Source organism: Microtus oregoni, unplaced genomic scaffold (assembly GCF_018167655.1).
Source record: "Microtus oregoni isolate MIOR12 unplaced genomic scaffold, Mior012 000012F_ref0000307, whole genome shotgun sequence".
Classification (NCBI taxonomy): Eukaryota; Metazoa; Chordata; class Mammalia; order Rodentia; family Cricetidae; genus Microtus; species Microtus oregoni.
The window spans coordinates 21,366,647-21,388,850 of NW_024543071.1; the positions used below are offsets into that span (position 1 = coordinate 21,366,647).

The 22,204-nt window shown below is 37.4% G+C and overlaps 1 protein-coding gene across 1 annotated transcript in view; it reads right to left on the reverse strand.

The window, feature by feature from the left end:
* Positions 1-2,820: 2,820 nt before the first annotated feature.
* The window catches only part of LOC121453779 (cytochrome P450 2C26-like), a 37,875-nt gene continuing 18,491 nt past the window's right edge, over positions 2,821-22,204 (reverse strand). The window contains exons 4-9 of the mRNA XM_041660687.1: positions 20,287-20,447; positions 16,817-16,993; positions 12,462-12,603; positions 7,577-7,764; positions 4,214-4,355; positions 2,821-3,272 (exon numbers count right to left, since the gene is read on the reverse strand). Coding sequence (XP_041516621.1) covers positions 3,091-3,272; positions 4,214-4,355; positions 7,577-7,764; positions 12,462-12,603; positions 16,817-16,993; positions 20,287-20,447 — 992 coding nt within the window. The 3' untranslated portion in view covers positions 2,821-3,090. The remainder of the gene's footprint in view (positions 3,273-4,213; positions 4,356-7,576; positions 7,765-12,461; positions 12,604-16,816; positions 16,994-20,286; positions 20,448-22,204) is intronic.

The following is a 22,204-nucleotide window of genomic DNA, read 5'->3' on the forward strand; positions in this document are numbered from 1 at the left end:
CTGGCTCAGTCCCTCTCCAATTCCAAGCCTGTTAGTAAGAGAAAAACCCAGAGTTTCTGGAGTTTCTGTCTCATGTCAAGAGCCATGATATGGGTACAGAAAGAAATATGAGTTTAGAAAACATCTTTGCTTTTCTTCATATCTATCATACATTTCATTGAATATATCTATCATGCCTTTCATTGAATATATATATATGTATGTCTATATATGTCTATATGATTAATGTTTAAGTTTTTCACAATGAACAATGAGTTTTTCCTGAAGTGACATTTGAAGTTTCCAGGAAGAAGATGGGGCCCCACAACAACAACTCTACCTGGTTGATATGACGTCATGATACTGATAGCGCTACTACAAGACCTGTTTTGGATACCAGCTGCACAAGACGGTCCCAACTTGGTTAGCTGAAATGGTGCACATCTTGTACAACATTCTGGCCAGACCTCCACAAAATACTCAGAGACTATTTGCAATTTTAAAAGACATTGATCTTGAAATTTAACCATCATTTTACTTTCACAGGATCCCCCAGAAAGAACGTCGCCCCCATGACAGCTGGAAGTAATTCTAGAAGACGATGTGCCCTCTCCCAGTAAAGTTTACTCCTGGGTTTAGGGACATCATTTAGGGGTTGGGAGATTGGGGGAGTAATTTTATAAGCTCAGGGATCATAAAAAAAAGAGGGAATGATGGGATAATAGATTTATAATTGTGAGTTACTGCTTTTAGACAAATATATTGGTATCAATTATTATATATTGAAACAAAGTTAAATTATATTGACTATTGTATGCATGCATGTTTCTATGTCTGTTTAAAACATTTTTATGTATTGACATATATTGTATTTATATATATATATATTGTATATATTTACCATATTGCAATGTACATTTCTCTCTTTGATTAAGATACTTATATAATGTTTGTGTATTGATATATATTTGCCATATTGCAATGTATATTTGTACAGTGTTTATATTTGGAGGTCATTATCCTCATTTGTTACACAGTTGTTTATTGTCTTAGTCTTTAAGTTAGATAGATATTGAGAATTATATAGATAAATAGTCATCTAAGTTTGTCATTTATAATCAGACTAATCAGGTTCTTTAGATATATAGAGATTATACTCAGTATAGATAGATAATCTTCAACCTCTTCAAAGAGCTGTAGAAAATGGCCTTTAATCTAACTCAGAGTTTCGTGATAGTGAGACACAATTGCTCCTGGCAACAGCGCTCTATTCCCGAGAGAATGTTGAGCACCAAAGACACTCCATCTGGAGCCTTTCTATTTGGCAGAACTGGCCTTTGGACAAAGAAATGCCCATACCTCAACCACTGACACAGATACAGAGCGTGCATCAATGGATAAAACAGGACTGTCATATCCTGCCAAGACAGGGTAAGATAGTTTTGAAAAGTTCCTTGCCTTTAATAATGGTATGTCAGTTATGTTAGGCCTTAGCCAAAATTGGTTGACTCAACATTGCAAACGAGACTTTGGGTGATTGCCCAGGTAGTCAGTTGTCTCTGTCAGTTGTTGCACATTTTGGATATATCTCGTTTGTTGAGTAGTGTTTATTCCCTTCTCAGATCTTTGACTGAGTTAAAGATTATATAATTGTAGTTACTCTTTACATTATTTGGACTCCTTGAGATAGAATGTTTAGCAAAGATTTTGTTCTCAATATTGTTTGTTATATTTATTATTTGTTGTTATTGTATGTAGTTGTATTTGGTTTAGTTCTGTCTTATTTAGACAAAAAGGGGAGATGTAGGGATAAGTCCCGCCCCTTAGGGGGCGTGTTCGCCTCGGGCTAATGTCTGCCTATAAATTTGGCCAGCTTGCTCCCAGCTGTCTCTTCTGCTTTCCTGGTCTCCACTGGAACAGTGGTTCTGTAAGTCTATTTCGCCATTAAAGCTATATATATATTTTTACAATCTGTCTGCATTCCTTAACGCCGCTACAAGGGAATAATTCATCTAGAAATTATAGAAATTTGATTCCTCCTGGGACTATTATTTTTTGGGGAAGGGAAGTGATGCATATGGAACTCATGGTTAACAATAGAGAAAAAAAACGCATGCTCAGTTCTAACCTAAGAACATCAAGGCAAAAGTGTGTTTAAACATTTATCTTTTATTGACACTATCTGCAAAGCAAGGCATGACCTGACCCTGCAATTGCACCCCTCCCTGTGACTTATCCTCTAACTGGAGCTACTCTTGGACACTGGTTATTTGTTTCAAATACAAATACTTCCAGTGAGTCTAAGTGATGTTCAGCCAAAGAGCATTGTATCATCTTCCTCTTCATACTCTGTATTTCTTGTATGTATGTGGTTATGTGAATGTGTGCATAATCAAGTGCCTATATGTAAGAGAATGTCTATACATGTACACATACATATGTGGATGTCAGAAATGAACCTTGTATGTTGTTTCTCGGGAGCTGACGAGTTTGTTTTCAGAGACAGGGCATAACACTTGGGAACAAGGCTCACTAATTGGGCTGGATTGGATGTCTAGCAAGCTCCCAGGATCTCTTGTTCTGTTTACCCAGTGTTGGTACAACAAGAACACACCTCCATGTCTTCAGGATTAATGGGCAAGCACTTCTGTGAATGAAATATCTCTCTAGCACTCACTCTTACATTCTCTATTCTTCATGATATGTGGACCAACATGATGTGTAGGAAACTCTTATTTTATTTTGCTTCTTACCTAAACTGTCTAAAAACAGGTGCACAAATCAAACTTATTTATTACTGAAAACATACAGAAGAAAATGACTATGGATTCTCTTATTATGTGATTTGCAGTAAAGTTCTATTTTAATTAAAGACCAAATACACATTAGCAAAAGGAATAATAACACAGTTGCAGAGAACAGAATATAACAATGTATTTCTACTGTGATTCAACAAGTTGCAAAATAGTTAACAGGTGTTTCCTGGGTACAGAATGGGAATACATGAGAGGAGGGAAGGACATCTTGTCCAAGATGGGGAAGGAGGTGAATGATGATCTAGAGGAGAATTACAGAAAACAAAGCAGCTTGGGCTAGGCAATCTTCTCTTTTTTAGATAGGGATAAAGCAGAGCTGGTATTGGGGTGGCACAGAGGCAAATCCATTGAGCACCGGGGTTGTATCAATATCCTCAGTATTAACCAGCGATTTCAGCTTAAAGTTCTGTAAAATGGTGGTGATGAATAGAAACAGCTCCATTCGTGCCAGGCCCTCTCCTGCACAAATCCGTTTTCCTAGGGGGGATAAAATCAAAGATTACTATGCTTATTTGTAAATTTGATAATGACTGCATTTGTAACTGAGACTATAAATGAAGGGTAAGTTTTAGGTGGATGGATAGATGTTTGGCTGTATGAAAGAAAAAATAATTCGGCAAATAGAAAAATGTGGAACACAATTGTTTCTCAGATAACCTATACTATTAAGAAATACATTGTTCAAAAATACTTTTTAACTAGTTATAGTTATTCACATCTATAATCAGGCTGCCTAGGAGACTGAGGAGGAATTTTGTGTTAACACAAATAACTCTCTGATCTCTTCATGAAATTCTCTTAATGATAAGTGATTTCTTCTTATGATTCTCCACAACCCATGAATTTTGAGGCAACTAGGGAATCATTTATTAGAATGGTGTTCCATTTTTTGCACTAAGATATCAAGTTGGAAAGATAAATGTATTGATATCCCCCAATAACCCAGAGATCTGGGAGTCTTTCTCATTGGCCTACTTTAACTGAAATTTAAGAAGCATTATTCATTTGTGTGTTTACCAAGTGCATTTGGGGTGTTTCAGTAATTTTTGGTATTGCGGAGACTTGTAATTACATAGTTGAGTATGGAGCTGAGTAACACAGCAAAGAAGACCTGAATGTAAATTATGACGTCTCCATTTTCACGGTGAGTAAAGTGTAAATGGCCTTTGCTTTCTTTGGTATTTCTGTGATGTAGCTAAAGGAAGAATACAAACACACTGTACTCCAGCTTTCTGAGTTTTGAACAATGGATTAACAATTAAAGCCTCACTTTCATAACCTGACAAAGAAGAAATCTCTTTATCATGACACACATAAATACGAAAGTCATATTCCTGATCTTTGGCCATTAAGGAGCCACTAGATAAGTCGCTACAGATCCTCATGTCCCTGCATCCATGGAAATGAATTTTTATTACCTGTTGAAAATGGCAAGAAGTAGTCACTTTTCTTAAAGTTTCCATTCTTATCTAGAAAGTGGCCAGGGTCAAATATCTCTGGGTTAATGAATTCCTTGCTGTCATTCAGCACTGATGTCAGTGATGTTATTACCGTTGTTCCCTATAACAACACATAAAAACAAATAAAGTTAAAAGAAATCATGGAGCTTATAAAAATCATGAAAATATCCAGATTTACCTTCTGCTCCATAGTTGGGATGAAGTACAAAGAACAGTAAGGACATTTCAACAGGCAGAACAGTAAGCAGCAGGGAGGAAGTCAGTCACAGTGTTGTAGCTGATGTGACTTCAGTGATGTTCACATGAGTGCTTGGACTAAAATTTCTAAGACTCTTCTCCCTTTCCTTTAGATTGAATTCATGCTTCTCTGAACACCGACTGCTCTACTTCATCACCTATGTCTACATACCCTTCATGTGAATCAGGTTATAAGTAGAAAAATTCATTGAGTGTTTTGAACAGAATAGGGGACCATTCATTAAGTACAAAAAGGAAGATTTAGAAAGACAAACTGCACTCCTTTTCTCTCACAGAATCTATCTTTGTATTTATATTATAAGAAAGAAAATGCAATGCTATGTGCAGAAGTATATGTGTTCAGTCTTATATATAATCTGTCTATGTGAATGTACAAACATAAATATAGAAATGCATACATATATATGCATAAATATATATGTGTGTGTCAGAAATGCAAGATGAGGATTATTTGGGAGAAAAAAGAGGAATGGAATGGGGAGAAGAGGGAGACAATAAAATAAAACAATGTATGATGAAGGTAAGATGATCTGGTGACAGCTAAAGCAATAAAACTTCTGAAGACACAGAAATTGCAGGGAGATGGTGCAGGCAAGTTCTCTTTAACTAGGACAAAAACAAACCTCATATCATTTTACACTTTCTAGAAATGTGGTCTACAATCTTTTTCAAGGCTGCCAACACGTATTAGAAAGCAGTTTATCTAATTATGTCTAAAATTTTAAAACTAAAAAGACCATTAATGATATATGTAAATTATGTGAAAATTAAGTTCTAGTATCAATAGGCATTGAACATTGATATGAATGATATTCATAATCATTTGTTTACATGTTGCCTGTGACTGCTTCTCTGCTACAAGAGAGTTTCTGAAGGGGCAGCACAATCTTCTTGGCCTAGAAAGGCTAAAATCTGCCAGAATATGGCAAAGATCATTGGTTCCTTCTTATCCTATTTGTTTTGATGAGATCAGTGGCTCTATTCTCATCTATGAAATCATTTATCCTATTTCTCAGAATGAAGAATCAACTTGGTTGTTTCATAAAGTAGAACAATAGAATATTCTACTTGACTACATCACAAAGAAACCTGTCATGTCATGAACCTGAAGGAGAGGGATGATGGAGTATAAGTTTAGCTGATACAACACTCACCTCAAACTAGGCTTTAAACCCAAGGAAGATATGAGTAAATGTGCCATTCCTATTTTGACCTTTGTTATACTTATTAGTTAGTTAGCTCTAAGTATATAAACATAACTAAGTTCTGTATATTAACCATAGACATCAACAATCTTACCTTGAGAATGTCCCTTAGCCAAACAGATGCACTAACCCATATACTAAGTCTGTTATGATACAGAAAACCTACTGTCAATTGGAGAAGTAAGTTCTATTATCAGCACATGATGTTAGTAACTGGAACCTTACCAAAATCGTTTTGCCCCACTCCACCCTCCCCGCAAAAGAGAAGGATCCAAGGAGGACCAATGTCATACTTTCTGAAAGAAATTACTACTATAAAAATTCTACATTTTTCATCTGCAGTTTGTGATGTTTTCAAAATAGCAATAATTGGCCACAGAAATGAAATAAGTACAAACATAATGACATCAGGAATCAATTTAAACTCCTTTTTAAGGCAAAAGCTTGGTTTTAATGTAAAAATTCTATCAAATTTGAGGAAGAAAAACTATGAAGAGAATGGAATATGAGCTACTTTACTGTGGAGCCAATTATGTTTGAGTATGGCCCAGGGACACTGATTTTCACTTTGAGATGAATTTTATTCACAAAAGTCTGTACATTATTTTCAAAATTGTTTTTTATGCTCATTTTATGGTTCTATGTATTGTATACTTTTGATCACCGACTGTATATGGTATAAACACATATTTATAATGGATTTCTCCACTACACATTGCTTATGACTTCTAGTTTAAGAAAATTCTCTTCATTGTTTTTCTTCCTCAAATTTGTTATTGGAAGTAAACAAGATTGCCGGGCAAAAATTGGGAACTTGGGGGTGGGGTGTGATGGGGGCAAGGGGAGATGGGGAAACAAAAGTGAGAAGGGGAGGATGGGGAGAGCTTGGGGAAATGGGATGGAGGAAGGGTGGATATGGGAGCAGGGAAGTACATACCTTAATTAAGGGAGCCATTTTAGGGTTGGCAAGAGTCTTGACTCTAGAGGGGTTCCCAGGTGTCTATAGAGATGTCCCCAGCTAGTTCCTTGGGCAGCTGAAGAGAGGGAGCCTGGAATGGCCCTATCCTATAGCCATACTGATGAATATCTTGCATATTACCATAGAACCTTCATCTGGCGTTGGATGGAGATAGAGACAGAGACCCACACTGGAGCACTGGACTGAGCTCCCAAGGTCCCAATGAGGAGAAGAAGGAGGGAGAACATGAGCAAGGAAGTCAGGACCGCGAGGGGTGCGCCCATCCACTGAGACTGTGGTGCTGATCTATTGGGAGCTCACCAAGGCCAGCTGGACTGGGACTGAAAAAGCATGGGATCAAACCGGCTCGCTGAACGTGGCGGACAATGAGGGCTGATGAGAAACCAAGGACAATGGCACTGGGTTTTGATCCTACTGCACATACTAGCTTTGTGGGAGCCTAGGCTGTTTGGATGCTCACCTTCCTAGACCAGGATGGAGGGGGGAGGACCTTGGACTTTCCACAGGGCAGGGAAGCCTGGCAGCTCTTTGGACTGAAGAGGGAGGGGGAATGGAGTGGGGAAAGAGGAGAGTGGGGGGAGGAGGAGGCGGCGGAAATTTTTTAATAAAAAAATAAAAAAAGTCAGAAAGGACTTTTGGAAAATTGACAGAATGTGGACCTTCAAACAGAGATGCCTAAACGTTGCCGAACAGTATTCGGAAGAGAGCAAATGTGGAAGTGTCATTACCAGTTCTAGCTGCACCTGCGGTAGAGCTGCCCCCTCACCGTGAAGCAGTAGAAGCCATCAGCAGCACCAGATAACTCAGAGGACTGTAACAACACTGTGAACCTGTGAGCATCAAGAGCACAGAGGTGCAGCAGAGAAGAGACAAGCTCACCTTGGGGATGACGTAGTTCCTGAATTTAATGTCGCAGGTCACTGCATGGGGCAGGTTGATGGGGATGAGGTTGATGAATCTCTGGACCTCATGAATCATGGCATCTGTATAGGGCATGTGGCTCCTGTCCTGCATGCAGGGGCTGCGGTTTCTGCCAACCACACGATCAATCTCTTCCTGGACTTTAGCTATATGGTCAGAGTGACAAAAGGGAAAACAGGAGAAAAGTAACATTTTTGGCACAATGTCAGGCCATATACAGCACTATGTGAATATTCCAAAATAAGTGTAAATGTGCGTTTTTCATTCATAGATAAAAGTATTTAAACATATATTTATACAGAAATGCTGTGTTGTGGATTTATATCACTATCCCCTACAGATATTAGGATAGATCAGGATATATTTATTACTTAGTAGCTGTAACAATAAATAAACTGTAAGTAATTAAAATATCATAAAACAATATAATTATTTGGAGGTCTTTTATGTCTGAATATGTCTTATTATATATCTCAAATACTTTTTTTGTCCAGGAGTGCCTCTCAAAATGTTAAGCACTATTATTAGGACTAATGCTGTTTTGCCTTTTGTCTCTGCCCAGTCCAGCATGTCAGAGATCCATTCATTGCCTCTGAGAGCCATTCTTTCAACCCCAGATCTTGGGTCAGGTTGCAGTAGGTCTGTGATGCTATTAAGCAAGTTGTATCACTCTGTTCACAAACCCCATTTAAATGCTCCATATCAGGGCCTCCTGAAAGAGTCAGAGTTTCTGCTGGCAGCATGACCCAGGAAGACACCATTTCAAAACTGCCTTTTATTTTTCTTTTACTACCACTGAATCAGGAAGACTCTCTTAAAGAAGCTGTGGCATGCTGCCAGCAAGCAGAGCCAATCCAGAAAATTGCAGGTAAACTTTGATTTTAGTGTCTAGAATTCCTTTGCATGCCCTCTCAGTTTTTATGTGGATTTAACTAGCACATATTGGAGTTTCAATTTGTTGTAGGAGGCTGTTAGTTTGTTCCCTGAAATAATCGCACAGCTGCTCAACTCCAAAATAATCACACAGAAACTGTATTAATTAAATCACTACTTGGCCTATTAGCTCTAGCTTCTTATTGGTTAGCACTTACATCTTAACTTAACCCATTTCATTCATCTATGTATTACCACATGGCTGTGGCTTACCGGCAATATTCTGTCCATTGTGGTGGGGCTACACGGCATGTCCCTGACTCTACCTTCTTCCTCCCAGTATTCAGTTAAGTCTTCTCTGCCTAACTCTATTCTACCCTGTCACAGGGACAAAACAGCTTCTTTATTCATTAACCAATAAAGTCACAAATATACAGAAGAATTTCCCACACCACACAAGGACAATTATATGTATTCACTTAAACTTGGACATTGCTCTTAAATCAATAATAACCAAGCTACAACCTGTAGAACCACTGAGGTTAGGTATGGAACTATGAAGGACAGAAAGACCTTGTTAGGAAGAGAGATAGAATAAATGTTTATGGATGTACTGGGTGTGGTGCTCAAATCAAGGCTTTAAGTGGTGAAGAGACGGGACGTATATGTTGAAATACAGGTAGAGACATGTAAACTTCAGCATCATTTGAGGGAATGTATGGAATCTTAATACAGAGGAAACTTCATATATATATATATATATATATATATATATGAAACATATACAAAGGTGATCTAATGAAATAGCCAAATAATATGAAGGTAAGGTAGAGTCCCAACTAAACAACACTTTTCACCAAATGAAACTTCTAACACCAGCATTAGGTTACATCTAATTGAGTTTTGATCAAAGGAGTTCCCAGAAAATCTCCAAACAACCCAGGCTATTGTCAAGACATAGGTTGCTCTCCAAAACTGACAGCAAGGTCTCATTGTACAAAACTCTGGGACATTGAGAAGTCAAGTCAATGTTTACAAGGAAACTTCACCCATATGTTCCAGGATCTTTGGTAGAGGAATATGCTCTGCTTACTGTCAAAAGAGAAACAAACACCAACCCAGCCACAAAGTCTTTAATCAACAATGGTGTCTTGCCTCCTAGATATGCGAGGGCAATAGTGGCACAAAACCAACCAAGAACTTATCTGACTTATGACTCACGCCATGATATCACACCCATTCCTCAAACTGCTTGGGTGGCTATAATGGGAGACTAGATAGCCCTGAAACCTATCGTAAAACCAAATACTTCTGTATTAAAACAAAAAGAATAAACAACAAAACATAAAACAAAAATTATAGCAATAAAATGAATCCTGATGACATTCTGCCCTACTCATTGATCAGCATCTTGCTCAGTCATTTTAGAGAATATTCATCTTGCAGCAGAGAGCAAGAAGTACAGAGACCCTAAACCAGGCATTATGCACAGAGTGAAAGATCTCAGAATACTTATCCTAAATGGAATGTCTCCATTTAACTCCTCCCATAGTGCTCAGAGTACACTGTGGAACAGGAGGCAGAAAGAGCACAAAAATCAGAGGGGATGGAGGGTATTAAGAATAAAAGGCTCTCTAAAATCAAAATAATCAAAGGACATACGCACTCGTGGAGATCGAGGCAGCATGAATAGAGCTTGTACAGGTATGTAATAGGTCCTTTGCATTAAATTATGGCTTCCAGTTTATTGTTATTGTGGAATTCTTTGCATGCAAAAGAAATGGCTTCTCTTTCCTAGGCCTTCTCTTGAGTTCTTTCCCTTTCTTTTGTCTAATTTTAAAGTATTATTTTTGTTTGTCATATTATATCTATTACATTCAATTATTTTATATATTATTCTTTAGAAGGCTGCTTGTTTTCTAATGAGAAGCAGAAAAAAAGGTATATGGGTGTGAAAGAAGGTGGAAATTTCAGGAAGGAGTAGAGGGAGAAGAGACCACAATCATGATAAATTATGTGAAAAAAATCCATTTTCACTAAAAGGGAAAAACAGCAGATTGAATTATAATACTTTGGAATAAAAATATTCTTTGTTAGATTAATTAAACTTACATAAATATTATTTATTAGCATAGAAGTATAATTATTTTGAATTTTAGCAGCCTTCTTATATCTGATTATATTTTACCTGTTTGTAATTTTCCTTTATTGTTTTTTTTTTTTGTTTTTAGGGGGGTTTTGAGGTTTTTTTGTAATTTTCCTTTTTTGAATTGTAATTTTATTGGAAATTTTAGTAGATACTTTAAAATGCTGGGAATATATTCTCAATTAACAGAGCACTACACTACAGTTGTTTCTCTTTCATTCCCTCTTTATGTTCACACCTACAGCACCCATATGGGAAATGTTGAATTGGGAGCTTCCCAGAGGTGGTACCCAACAACTGCTATGATACTATTACCCTCTGACAACTGCTATTCAGATTCCTGGATCTTATGACTTCCTGTTACTTTACTTCAGATAATAGGATAAAATATTATCTCTCAAATTTTATGTAGAAATGAAAAAATGAACAAAACTAACGGTTGACCTAGAAGTTTCTTCTGCCTTTTATTTTATAAACACAAAAGAAGCCAGATGATTTTGAGAATTCTGGTCTAGTCTCAATGGGAAAAGTTTATGTGTGACTCAGGTATTTCCCTGAAAGGTTCCATGCTTCTGTTCAGTCCTGAAAACACCATGAGTCTGTGTCTTGGATTGGTGTTTTCAATCCATAGTGGTAAATACATGGAAAATGTTGTCTATTATATTGATGAAATAAGGAGTGCTGATTTATTCCTTTTGTCTGGATGAGTGATGCCACTGCTCACATTCATGGAACAAGGTAGAGAAGGGGCTCTAAGATCTAGAATTTGGGGACTCAAATGCTGCCAGCTTCCACGTTCATCCCTATGTATTGCTCAGTCCTTTGTCATTCATCAATGTATCAGTTAAAGGGCTTCTTAGACTCAGTTTCTTTTAAGAATTTTATTTTCCTGGAGGGGTGTAACATGCTGAATGGGAAGAGGAAGGGAACTTCAACAAGTCCAGCATCCTATATTCAACTTTGTTCTCTTCTTAAGCTGCTATTCCTTTGGAATCAGAATCTTTACATGTCTGTAGTTATATATCCACAGCTTGTGTGTCTTACTTCATGTATGTTCATCTAACATTTATGTTTCAAGATCATCTTTCCTGTTTTATATTTTTCTATTCCCTCATAGTAATGTTTTAGTAATTTAGTGAAGCATTCTTAGCTGCTTGTTATCTCTTCCTATCCTAAAAAATATGATTCATGTTTGTGCTTTTATCATGTATTGGGCACAGAAGGGAGGGTGTGTTTTGTATGTGTTGGACCACTGGATCTGTTTTAAACTGCAATGCGAAAGAAAACATTATTGGTACAGTTGAAAAGATTATTGTTCAACAAAAGTTTAAGAAAATGGATTTCTTAACTGACAAAATTTCTTAATCTACATTTTCTTCATCGATCAAAATCTTACTAGAGAATCTAAATGTTTTGAAATCTTCTCAGAATGCACATTATCCCAGCCAGACTCAGTAAAGTCTAGGTTTCAGTGAGATGAATTTTCTTTTCTCCTTCCCAAAGTTGATTCATAAGAATGAAAGAAGAAATCTAGAAGATTTTAGCTGACCTAAAAACATGACTTAAGAATAAAAGGACATGTATCTGAAGGACAATGTATGCTGGTCATGCCTATTTCATATTACCCTCCAGAAATCTCACACACTGACTAGAATTTGATTATTTATCTTACAGTCTGTTTCTCTTCGTCATGCTGTTTACCACAGTCAGTGAATGGCATAGACAGTGAAGGACTGAGAATTCTCTAAGGAAAACAACACACAGACACTAGCAGAGTCTTTCTACCATCTTATAAGAACACTGTGGTCACCACCTAGTCCTCACCTGTGACATCAGGGTGCTTCAGCAGGAGCAGTAAAGCGTATCTCAGTGTTGTGCTTGTTGTCTCTGTCCCAGCAGCAAACAGGTCAAACAAAGTCACTGGCAGATTTTCAAGTGTAAATTCCGATTGTTCATTGTGGCTTGCCTATGAATAATTTGATGCAATGATCTGATAAATTCTTTATCGCAACATCTAATTACAATGACTTTATAGTTTCAAGTTTACTGGAAGTGTAAAATTTAAATAAAACTCCGTAACATTCATTCCAAATGGTTATTCTAACTGTATAGAAGTTTACTGAGTCGTATAGATTTTGGGTCTAGTTAATGGCATAATGTTTTATTTATGAGCAAGTTTTTTAATAATAGGACTTCAACAAAAAACTTTATTTTATTTTATTGCCAACAAAGATACTTAAATGTAGAGTAGAGAAGAAATTAACAAATAATTTCAAAATCTGTGGCACAGGTTTTCATAAATTTCTATTTCACCCTAAATTCCTGACTAGCCTAACTCTTGCAATGATGTGATTGTCTGCACTTAAACATATACGGTTTTGTACACTCATGCCTTAAAAACATAAAGGAAACATTTTATTCATTATGTATTCTGTCCTCTCAATACTGTAAGAAGAATAATGTGAGATAGGTCTAATTTGGGGATATATACAGGTTTATACATAAAATTGAAGTCCTGTGTTCTCAATATGGTAAAGAACAGTGGAATACATTTGATTCTATCTCTGAGCATTCTCTATTAAACTAAATAGGTCTGTAATAAGATTTTTTGTTCTTGAATTAAATAAACCTATTCAATCTTAATGCATTAATTACTAAATTTTCTCTTATTTTGAAAAGTAACATATCCTTGCATGTGTATCCCACAGTTCTTATCTATCCACCCATCAATCCGTTGATGACTTCTGGATTGATTATCTCAGCTATTTTGAGAAACACAGCAGGAAACAAACACAAATGTACAAGTGCCTTTTCCTATGCTGATATTCTTTGGATATAAGCGCAGATTGGGTCTAAGAGCCACCATGTTACATAAGACCCATATCTGTCACAGTTATGTGTCTAAGAATTGGTGGTCAAAACTATTACTCTAATAGACTAATGGGAATAATGCTAAAATGATTCCTAATGACTTACTACTATATTCATAGAACATAGATCTCTTACTTTTGATCAGAAAAACTTCTCCTTTCAGGAGACAGCAATTAATACAGAGATACCCAATGGTTAAATGTACACAGAATAAAGCATTGTTTCTTGATTACCCCTAAATCATGATTACCCCTAAGTCCTGACCCATTCCCACAGTTGTTAAATCCAAAAAAAAAAAATCACACAGAGGTCTGCATTAATCATAAAGTGATTGGCCCATTAGCTCAGGATTCTTATTAACTCTTTTAACTTACATTATTAGCCCATTATTCTTATCTGTGTTGGCCATATGGGTCAATACCTTTTTCAGTGGCATAGTCACATCTTGCTTCTGTGTTTAAACAGGACTGCAGAGGGAGCTTCCCTCTTCCCAGAATTTCCCTGTTCTCGTTGACCTGCCTCTATTTGTCTTACTATCTTTTCTATAGTTCCTGCCTGGCCATGGGTCATTTAAAATATAATTGACAGAATATAGACAATTGTCCCGCACCAAGAACACACTCCTCCCCAGAAGGTTAAGGATCTTTGTGGAAGAGGGGGCAGAAATGTAGGATTCATTTGTGATCAATAACATCAAGGAATCAGTGTTTTCTGGATACAAAAGGACAGGTGAACATGAGAACTCACAATGACTGTGACAGCCTGCCCAAAAACTGTGTAGGCTCCATCAGATAAAAATACAACAAAGATTGAGGAGAAATATGACCCCCCCCAATTCTAGATGATTAGTTCATGGGAAGGGGTAGTAAATTTCCTCCAATAATGTGCCTCCCCAGTAGTTTGATTACATGTCAGGCCTGAGGCTAGGTGAACAACAGACATTGGACTCAATGCTGAAAAGGGGAAAAGAGAAATCACAAAGTTTGGTGAGAAGAGTTAAGAGGATAAAGAGGAGGGTAACCAAAGTTGAGGATTATGTTCAAATTACATCTCATGAAATTGTCAAAGAATTAAAAAAAAATATTGCAAAAAATAAAAACAAAAATGCATCAAACATAGAATGATTGTTTAATAATCTTATTGCAGAACTACAGTAATGAGTGTAATGAAGTATTGACACACAAATCAATATCAATACCAATCGAGCTTTGATAGCAAGGAGTTAACCTAAACACCTACAGCCAATGTTTTAAACTGAGTTCCATGACTGCTCCATCTAAAGGAAGAGTCTATATCAGATGATGACAGAACAACAGAATACCTACATGAAAGAAGGATGCTAGAAGTGTAAAGAAACATGGACAAGGATAAGCCTCATTCTTTATGATTTGTACTCATAGATTACAGATCAAAACATCAAAACCTAGATAAACACGACTTCACCCATAACAGAATGTTAATGCATTCAAGACATAAGTAAGAATGTGCAAATGACAACCTACAGGATGGAAATATGTTTCTATGCTATCATGTGGAAAGGTTTCTACCTATATAAATACATAAGTGTATAGCTCCATGCAGCAAGCAGTCCAATGGGCAAAAATTTTAGAATTAAAATTCTCTGAAGACATGAAAAGGCAAAACAGCACATTAAAAGGTGTCCATTCTCACTGTTTAAGGAGATACAAATCAAATCAGTCCTGAGGTACCACTTCATACTATAATTGTTAATAATTAAATTTCAAAATCACAACTTCGCCAGCTATTTGGAAAATAGTGGATCTTAAAGATATGAAATATGGTATTAATGTAACTTTTTAAGCAGCCTCTCAAAAAAGAAAACAATAAAGATATTATTATTTGACTCAGAAACCCCAGTCCTGGAGATATAGTCAGAGGAAGTGATACCAATATTTGTTCATATATATAGCTTAGAGAAGCCTCAGGCTGAAATAAAACAAATATCCATCAGTTAGGAATGAGTGCATTGTTCTATTAATGCATGAAAATGAAGTTTGTTGCAAAAAAAGTAGGAAGTAGTGAAACAAGGTGACCTTAGATGAATGTCCAAGATTTCATTCAAATGGAAGAAAACAGAAATTAGATGCCACATATACTGAGCCAGTTTAGATGATCCATTTATCGTAGGCAAGTCTGGACATACAGAAACCACACTAACAACTGCTAAACATGGTGTGAATGGAAAGGACTGACCAGTAGTGGTGTAGTGTGTTTTATCATGGTAAGAAATTGCTTTCCAACTAAAAGGAGCTGGAAGTTGCAGTACTTTGTAACCACATATGGTACCAACATAATGTAAGTGATATGTGGCTAGGATCCTGAGATACCACTTTACACTCAGTGGACTAATTCTGTGAGCTATATTTTACAAACTAGCCAGGCAGTGGTGGTGCATGCTTTTAATCTCAGCACTTGGGAAGCAGAGACAGGCAGATCTCAGTGAGCTTGAGGTTAGCCTGGCCTACAAATCAAGTTCGAGGACAGCCAGGACTTTTACACAGAGAAACCCTGTCTCTAAAAGCCAGACAAAATGCAAAAACTAGAAAAAATAGTCTGGTCTAGAAAACCCAGCAAGAACGGGTCACTCAGATGCCAGGTTACTAAGTATTACTACACATAAGACCAGTGGAATAGAATCAATGCCCACACCAAACCCAATAATCTAGAGTCAAGTGTTTTTTCTGAGTTCCAAGAAAATTATATGGAAAATTACCTTTTCAATAAACTACACAATGCCAATGCAGTTCATGCTGTCAGGATACCTAATAGATACCAATCCTTAACCCCTTTTTGTGAAAATTAACTTGAACTGTACTCAAAGCTTCATTCTTCCATACACCTTCTCTTCCCACCACATACCTCTCTATACATCACTCAGTCCTTCTGAAAATAACTCCTCTATCTATCTTTTTAAAGTAAAAATTTGGCCAGATCTATTTTAACTCACTAGCTATGCAGGAATTCTAGCCACACAATATGCACATTTATGGTGAAACTATTCACACTGCCATGATAGTTGGCTATTTTCACTTGATTAGAATTTTTCCCACATTACCTGCCCTTTGTATGACTGTTCTCCCCTACAGTTTTTAAAGAACAGAGCCAATGTGTTCTAGTTAACAAATTCCCTTTATATTATCAGTATCCATATGGTGCATCCCAACACATAATAAATACTAAAACAGTTTTTCAAATGATAATGACTTAAACCATCTCTGACAAACATTTCAGGATTCAAAAAACCACAACACACTCAGACAATAAATAAATTTATATTAATATTTTACCTGCTTTAGTTTAATCAGGTAATAATCAATGAAGTCCCGAGGGTTTGCAACATTCAATGATTCCTGATGCTCTTTTATTCTTTCCAATAGGTAATTTCTGATATACTCAACATTTTTTGATACTGTATGATGACTTCCTGGACAATAGTCAATTAGTGAAGGGAAATTATTGCAGACCTACAAAATCAGAAAAATTTTTTGTTGAGCTATATTATTTTACTTTTAGTCATGTATGTGACGTGTATATGTTATGTATGCATGCATACATGTGTGTGGCATGTGTGTGTGGGTACACTGGAGGCCAAAAATATCAGATCACCTGAAGCTAGTGGTGTTGGACCATCTAAAATGGATGCTCAGAATTGGACTTAGGTCCTTTAGAAGATAAACACACACTCTTAACCACTAAACCATCTCTCCAGTCCTTGACAAAGAACTTTTTAAATAAGGAAACATATCCACAATATACAGCAAGACCAACATGGATTTGTAGATTCAGAAATGAATGAAAAATAAGTTCAGCAAAAGGAAGAGTTGTTTTATTTCATACATATAGCAATTCTTTGTGATAACAGAGAGACCTGGGGTGGGAGGGTATTCCTGTCTGAATGAGGAAAGATAATGATCAAGTTTCAACATGTATGAATCATTTTTTGACATAAAGGCTATTTGTGAGAACTGACTGATGGTTTATACCGTTTATTCTCTACAAGTCTCAAGTATGAAATTATGTAAATAATTGTCGTTTACACTTTTTAGATGATGGCTGTAGTGAAAAGAGTTATGAAACTTAATTTATAGAAAAAAAGTAGCACATGCATATTTAACTCTTATAAACTAGACTATGACATGGAATAAATAATCGGAAGTGGGTGGGGCTCCAAGAGACTTTGAAAGCAAAAGTGTGACATAGCCTGTAGGGGTTTCTCTATGCTCACAGGTATTCCTTTTTTAACTTGCTATTTATTTATTTATTTGTGTCCCTCACACCATACATCTCAAACCCATCTACTCCCATAACCCCACATATCCAACCTCAGTCCTTAAACTCACCCCAAAATAAAACAGAATAAAATTTAAGAGTAAAAAGAAAAAGTTTTATCATGGAAGCTGTATTGTGACAAAGTGAGTCAGGCAGTACACCCTTTTACCCATATAATATTGCTTGGCAAGTGTTCACTGCACAGAGTCATTGACTGTCTCAGGGTCTCTGCTTTCTCCTACACTAGCAATACTGGCCCTTACTTTGTAGATATCCTGCTGCTGCCCTGCACTGTGACGATCTTGCAGCCTTAATCTGTAGGACCAGCTCCTCCACATTCTCCAACAGAATACCATTGGGATGGATGTTGAGGTGCATCAACTCATGACACTAGATCCGAGCCTAGGTAGTTGCACTGTTGGCCAGTTCCCCTATCCTCATGACTAGGATGAATTCCCTGGCATTGCTCTGGTTAGTTCAGCCTTTATAATGGAAGAGCTGCTTTCATACCTTCTGAGTTGGCTCTCCTACACTTACACTATCACAGCAGGATCCACTCTGTTACCCAGGCTAGCTGCAGGGGCAATCTCCCAAGTGCTGCAGTTAATAAGGGGCAGAGGCAACTCTCCTAATATTATGACCTCAGGATCAGTGCTGCAACTTGCCACAGGCTACAAAGGAGGGGAGGCAATCTTTCCTCCACACATACTTTCATAAGACAGATGAGGGGAGAAGCCAAATCTCACATACTCACATTATCTAGGTTGGTTCACCTGCAGCCCTGCACCCCAATCAATAGGGGCAATAGAGTCGACTCTGTTGTACTGCCTGTGGAGATGCAGGACCAGCTTTAGAAGGTGCTGAGGTTGGTAAGGAGGAGTGTCAGGTTTCTTGCACACCACAGGTGGCGGTGGCAAGGGGAGGAGGACATCTTTAGCTAGCCCTTACCACCACATGGCAGATTAGTGGGTGTGGCCAGCTATTCCACTCTCACAACCTCAGGGCCAGCTCACCTGTGCCACTGTAAACAGGGTCCACTCTAGTGTGCTGCCCAGGCTAGAAGCACAGCCTGCTTCAATGAGTGCTGCAGCTCGTAAAGGGGAGGGTCAGCTCACTCATGTGCCTCCGGCAGTGAGGGGATAATGATAAAGGGGACATCTCTCCTCCAACCATATCACGCCCTGACAGATGAGTAGTGAAGACAGCTCCCTCACACTCAGACCTTCGGGGATGATTCGCCCATACCCCTATAAACAATGTCGACTCTACTGTGCTGCCCAAACAATGTACTGGCTCCACTCTCTTGAACTCCGCAGGTAGTGGGGGCAAAGGCAACTCTCACAATCTTGTGACCTCCTAGACAGCTCTCGCCTCTGCCAGAGGCAGATGGCAGCGTATCTCCCCTACCCATTGTACCATAGGGAAGATAAGGAGCAGTCAGGGTAAAATCCACCAAGCTCAGCTTCTTAGACCTGGCTCACCCACACTCCTATCAACAGGACCTGATCTACTGTGCTGCCAGGAGGAGGTGCAGGACCCATTTTCTTCCTAGTGTTTCAGACAGTGAGTGACAGAATCAACCCAGTACAGCCCTTTCCTCTTTGCCTTAGGTGGTTTCAGGAGCTATGGACATCAACACAGATCAAGGCTGCAGCATGTTCATGTACCCAGACATGAACCTTGGCGGCAGCCAAGTCCCAGACATCACCATAGCCCTGGTTAGCAACCAAGTCACCCACTTCAGCCCACTCCTCACTGTTTCCCCTATTCAGGTGTGCCTCTCTCTCCAGAAAACATGAACTGTTTTTCTGTCTCTCCCATACCACACCATACATTTGCTCACCTTAGTAGTGCCTGACTGCCTGGTGTCTTGATTTACTGGGCAGTCTGGAATACAGCCATTCTTGTGGAGAGTTCAGGAGATGCCAGTTCAGTCTAGGATAACTCTGGTAAGATGTATGTGGGCCACACTCCTCTTCACATTTCAACCTGTCTATTTGTCAACTAGGGCAAATGTGTCCAGCAGACACATGAAACCACTGGAAATAGTGTTTCCTGTCAGATTTCATTGTCATTAATATTCTTTCTCCTTTTATGGAATGTTCTTTCTAAACTAAAATATTCCTGCCTAGTAATATGATAAGGATGTGTTTAATAGTCAAAAAGATAAGAATTATGCATAGAAGAATGTCCTGTGAACAACTGGCCACACTTCCAGATATGAATGCAATATACAAAAACTTCTCTGGATATCAAGTGGAAAACCAAGGGGTACAAAACTAGCAGCCTTGAACCAATCTGAAACTGCCATTTAGTTTTGCTATTTGTATAACAAAGGATGTAGACCGGCCTTCCTGATATTCTGTCCATAATATGTTATTCAAAACTATGTTGTCAGGCCACCTCAATTCTCAGTACATATTGAATTTGATTTGTGATAATGAAAGACCAAAAATATGATTTTAGGAGGAAAAGATCTTGACTTCACCTGCATCCAGGGGGAGCTCAGAATCCTGACATTCTCATTTAATTTTTCCATCAAGTTAAGAAAATCCTGATCTTTATAATCAAAACGATTCTGGAAAACAGTGGAGCAGATGACATTACACGGAGCACAGCTCAAGATGAACGTGGGGTCACACGGTAAACCTGAACAAACAGTAAAAAAAAATACCATTAAAATGGACAAAGAGATTGTTTTGGTTTTGTGAACATGTAAGGAGTCTTTAGAAGTTGTAAACCATATCCTATCTACAATTTTTTTAACAGCTAAGCATTCATTATATGTAGAATCAATGTATCACTTTAATCTTAAATTTGAGGTGGCCTCATCCTCAGTAGCTATAGAAAAACAGACCATATCTGATATAGCAATGTTTACACTTTAAACTATCTGGTACTTGCAAGAAAACAAAAGATTTTGTAAACCTAAAATTTCTAGTGTTCAGAACAGAACGACTTCTTACTAGAATGTCTAGTTTCCATGTAACACTCAGATGAAAGTAGAAGAGTGTACACCTGGAAGGTCTGCAGCCACAGTGAGTAAACCAAAAAAACAAGTATTGATCCTAGGAAGGAGGAACCCCACTGCAGGTGAGTTCTGGTATTAGAAGAAAAAATGTGTGGAGAATTTTTCCTTGTTACTTGAGAATAATGTGTAATTTCAAGAACAGCAACTTCCATGTGGATTTGTTTGCATTACTAAATAAAATGAAAACTTTCTTATTACAGTTAAATTCCAAGAGGGGAGACAACAAGAGAGCAGTGATAGAGACTTCCCTTTTCTCATTTCATCATTTAAAAAAAGGAATCTTATCCAGAAAAAGTAAACACAACATTCGAAAAGTAGACACAAAGTATAACAAGGTCAGTGCTAGACAGAGAGCTCTGCTTTTAAAGTACTCTCTGTTGTTTTAGAGGACCAAAGTTCAGTTCTGAGGAGCCTCCCAGTGGCTCATAACTTATTGTAACCCCAGTTCCAGAGGAATATAACACAATTTTCTTATTTCTTTGGAACCAGGTACACAAGTGGTTCTCACATGTATATGCAGGCTAACATTTATACACATAAAAAACCAATCTTTTTAATTAAAATGAAGAGTCCCAGGGAAGGATACAATAGAAAAAAATGGGAATGGGGTGGCCAGAAAGGTGATGGTAGGAAGATTTGTTCGAAGCACATGTTACCCTCATGTGAAATATCTATATGAAGCCCACAATATATACAGTATTAGTAACAATAATGTTTATTGTTTAAAAGAAGTAAACAGTGATTATGCTCAATCAAACTCTACACAACATATTTGAGAAAGAGTGCAGTTTATAGATTTATAAACATCTCTCAAAATCACCATTATTAGATTACTATGCAATATAATGCTTAAATTTTCTGTAACATACATACACACATGATATTACAGGTCAAAATTCATAATAAAATTTCTTTTTTAGACTTATTTTCATTTGTGTGCATGAATTCACAGGTGTGTGTGTGTGTGTGTGTGTGTGTGTGTGTGTGTGTGTTATCTGTGGAAGCTAGGAGAGCATGTCAGATCTCATGGAGCTGCCTGACACCTGCACTTGGAACCCATTACTGATTCTTCAAAGGAGCATTCTCTCTCAAGTGATAAAGCATCTCTCCAGCTCTCAGGACAGTTTCTTCTGATCTCTTTTCTATAGTAAAATGACTTTGAACATATCATAAATAGACTTTACATCCAAGCAGATCCAAAATTTAAATATGTAGACCTCACATAAGGATCAAATAAAAAAACAGTGTTCTGGATAAATTATTAAACAGTTGAATAACATGAAGCTCCTTAATATTACTGTACATATGCCAGGGTATAAAAACATGATTATATTATATGCTCTCAGGAAATGATTTATTTAAGTCAAAAACAGTG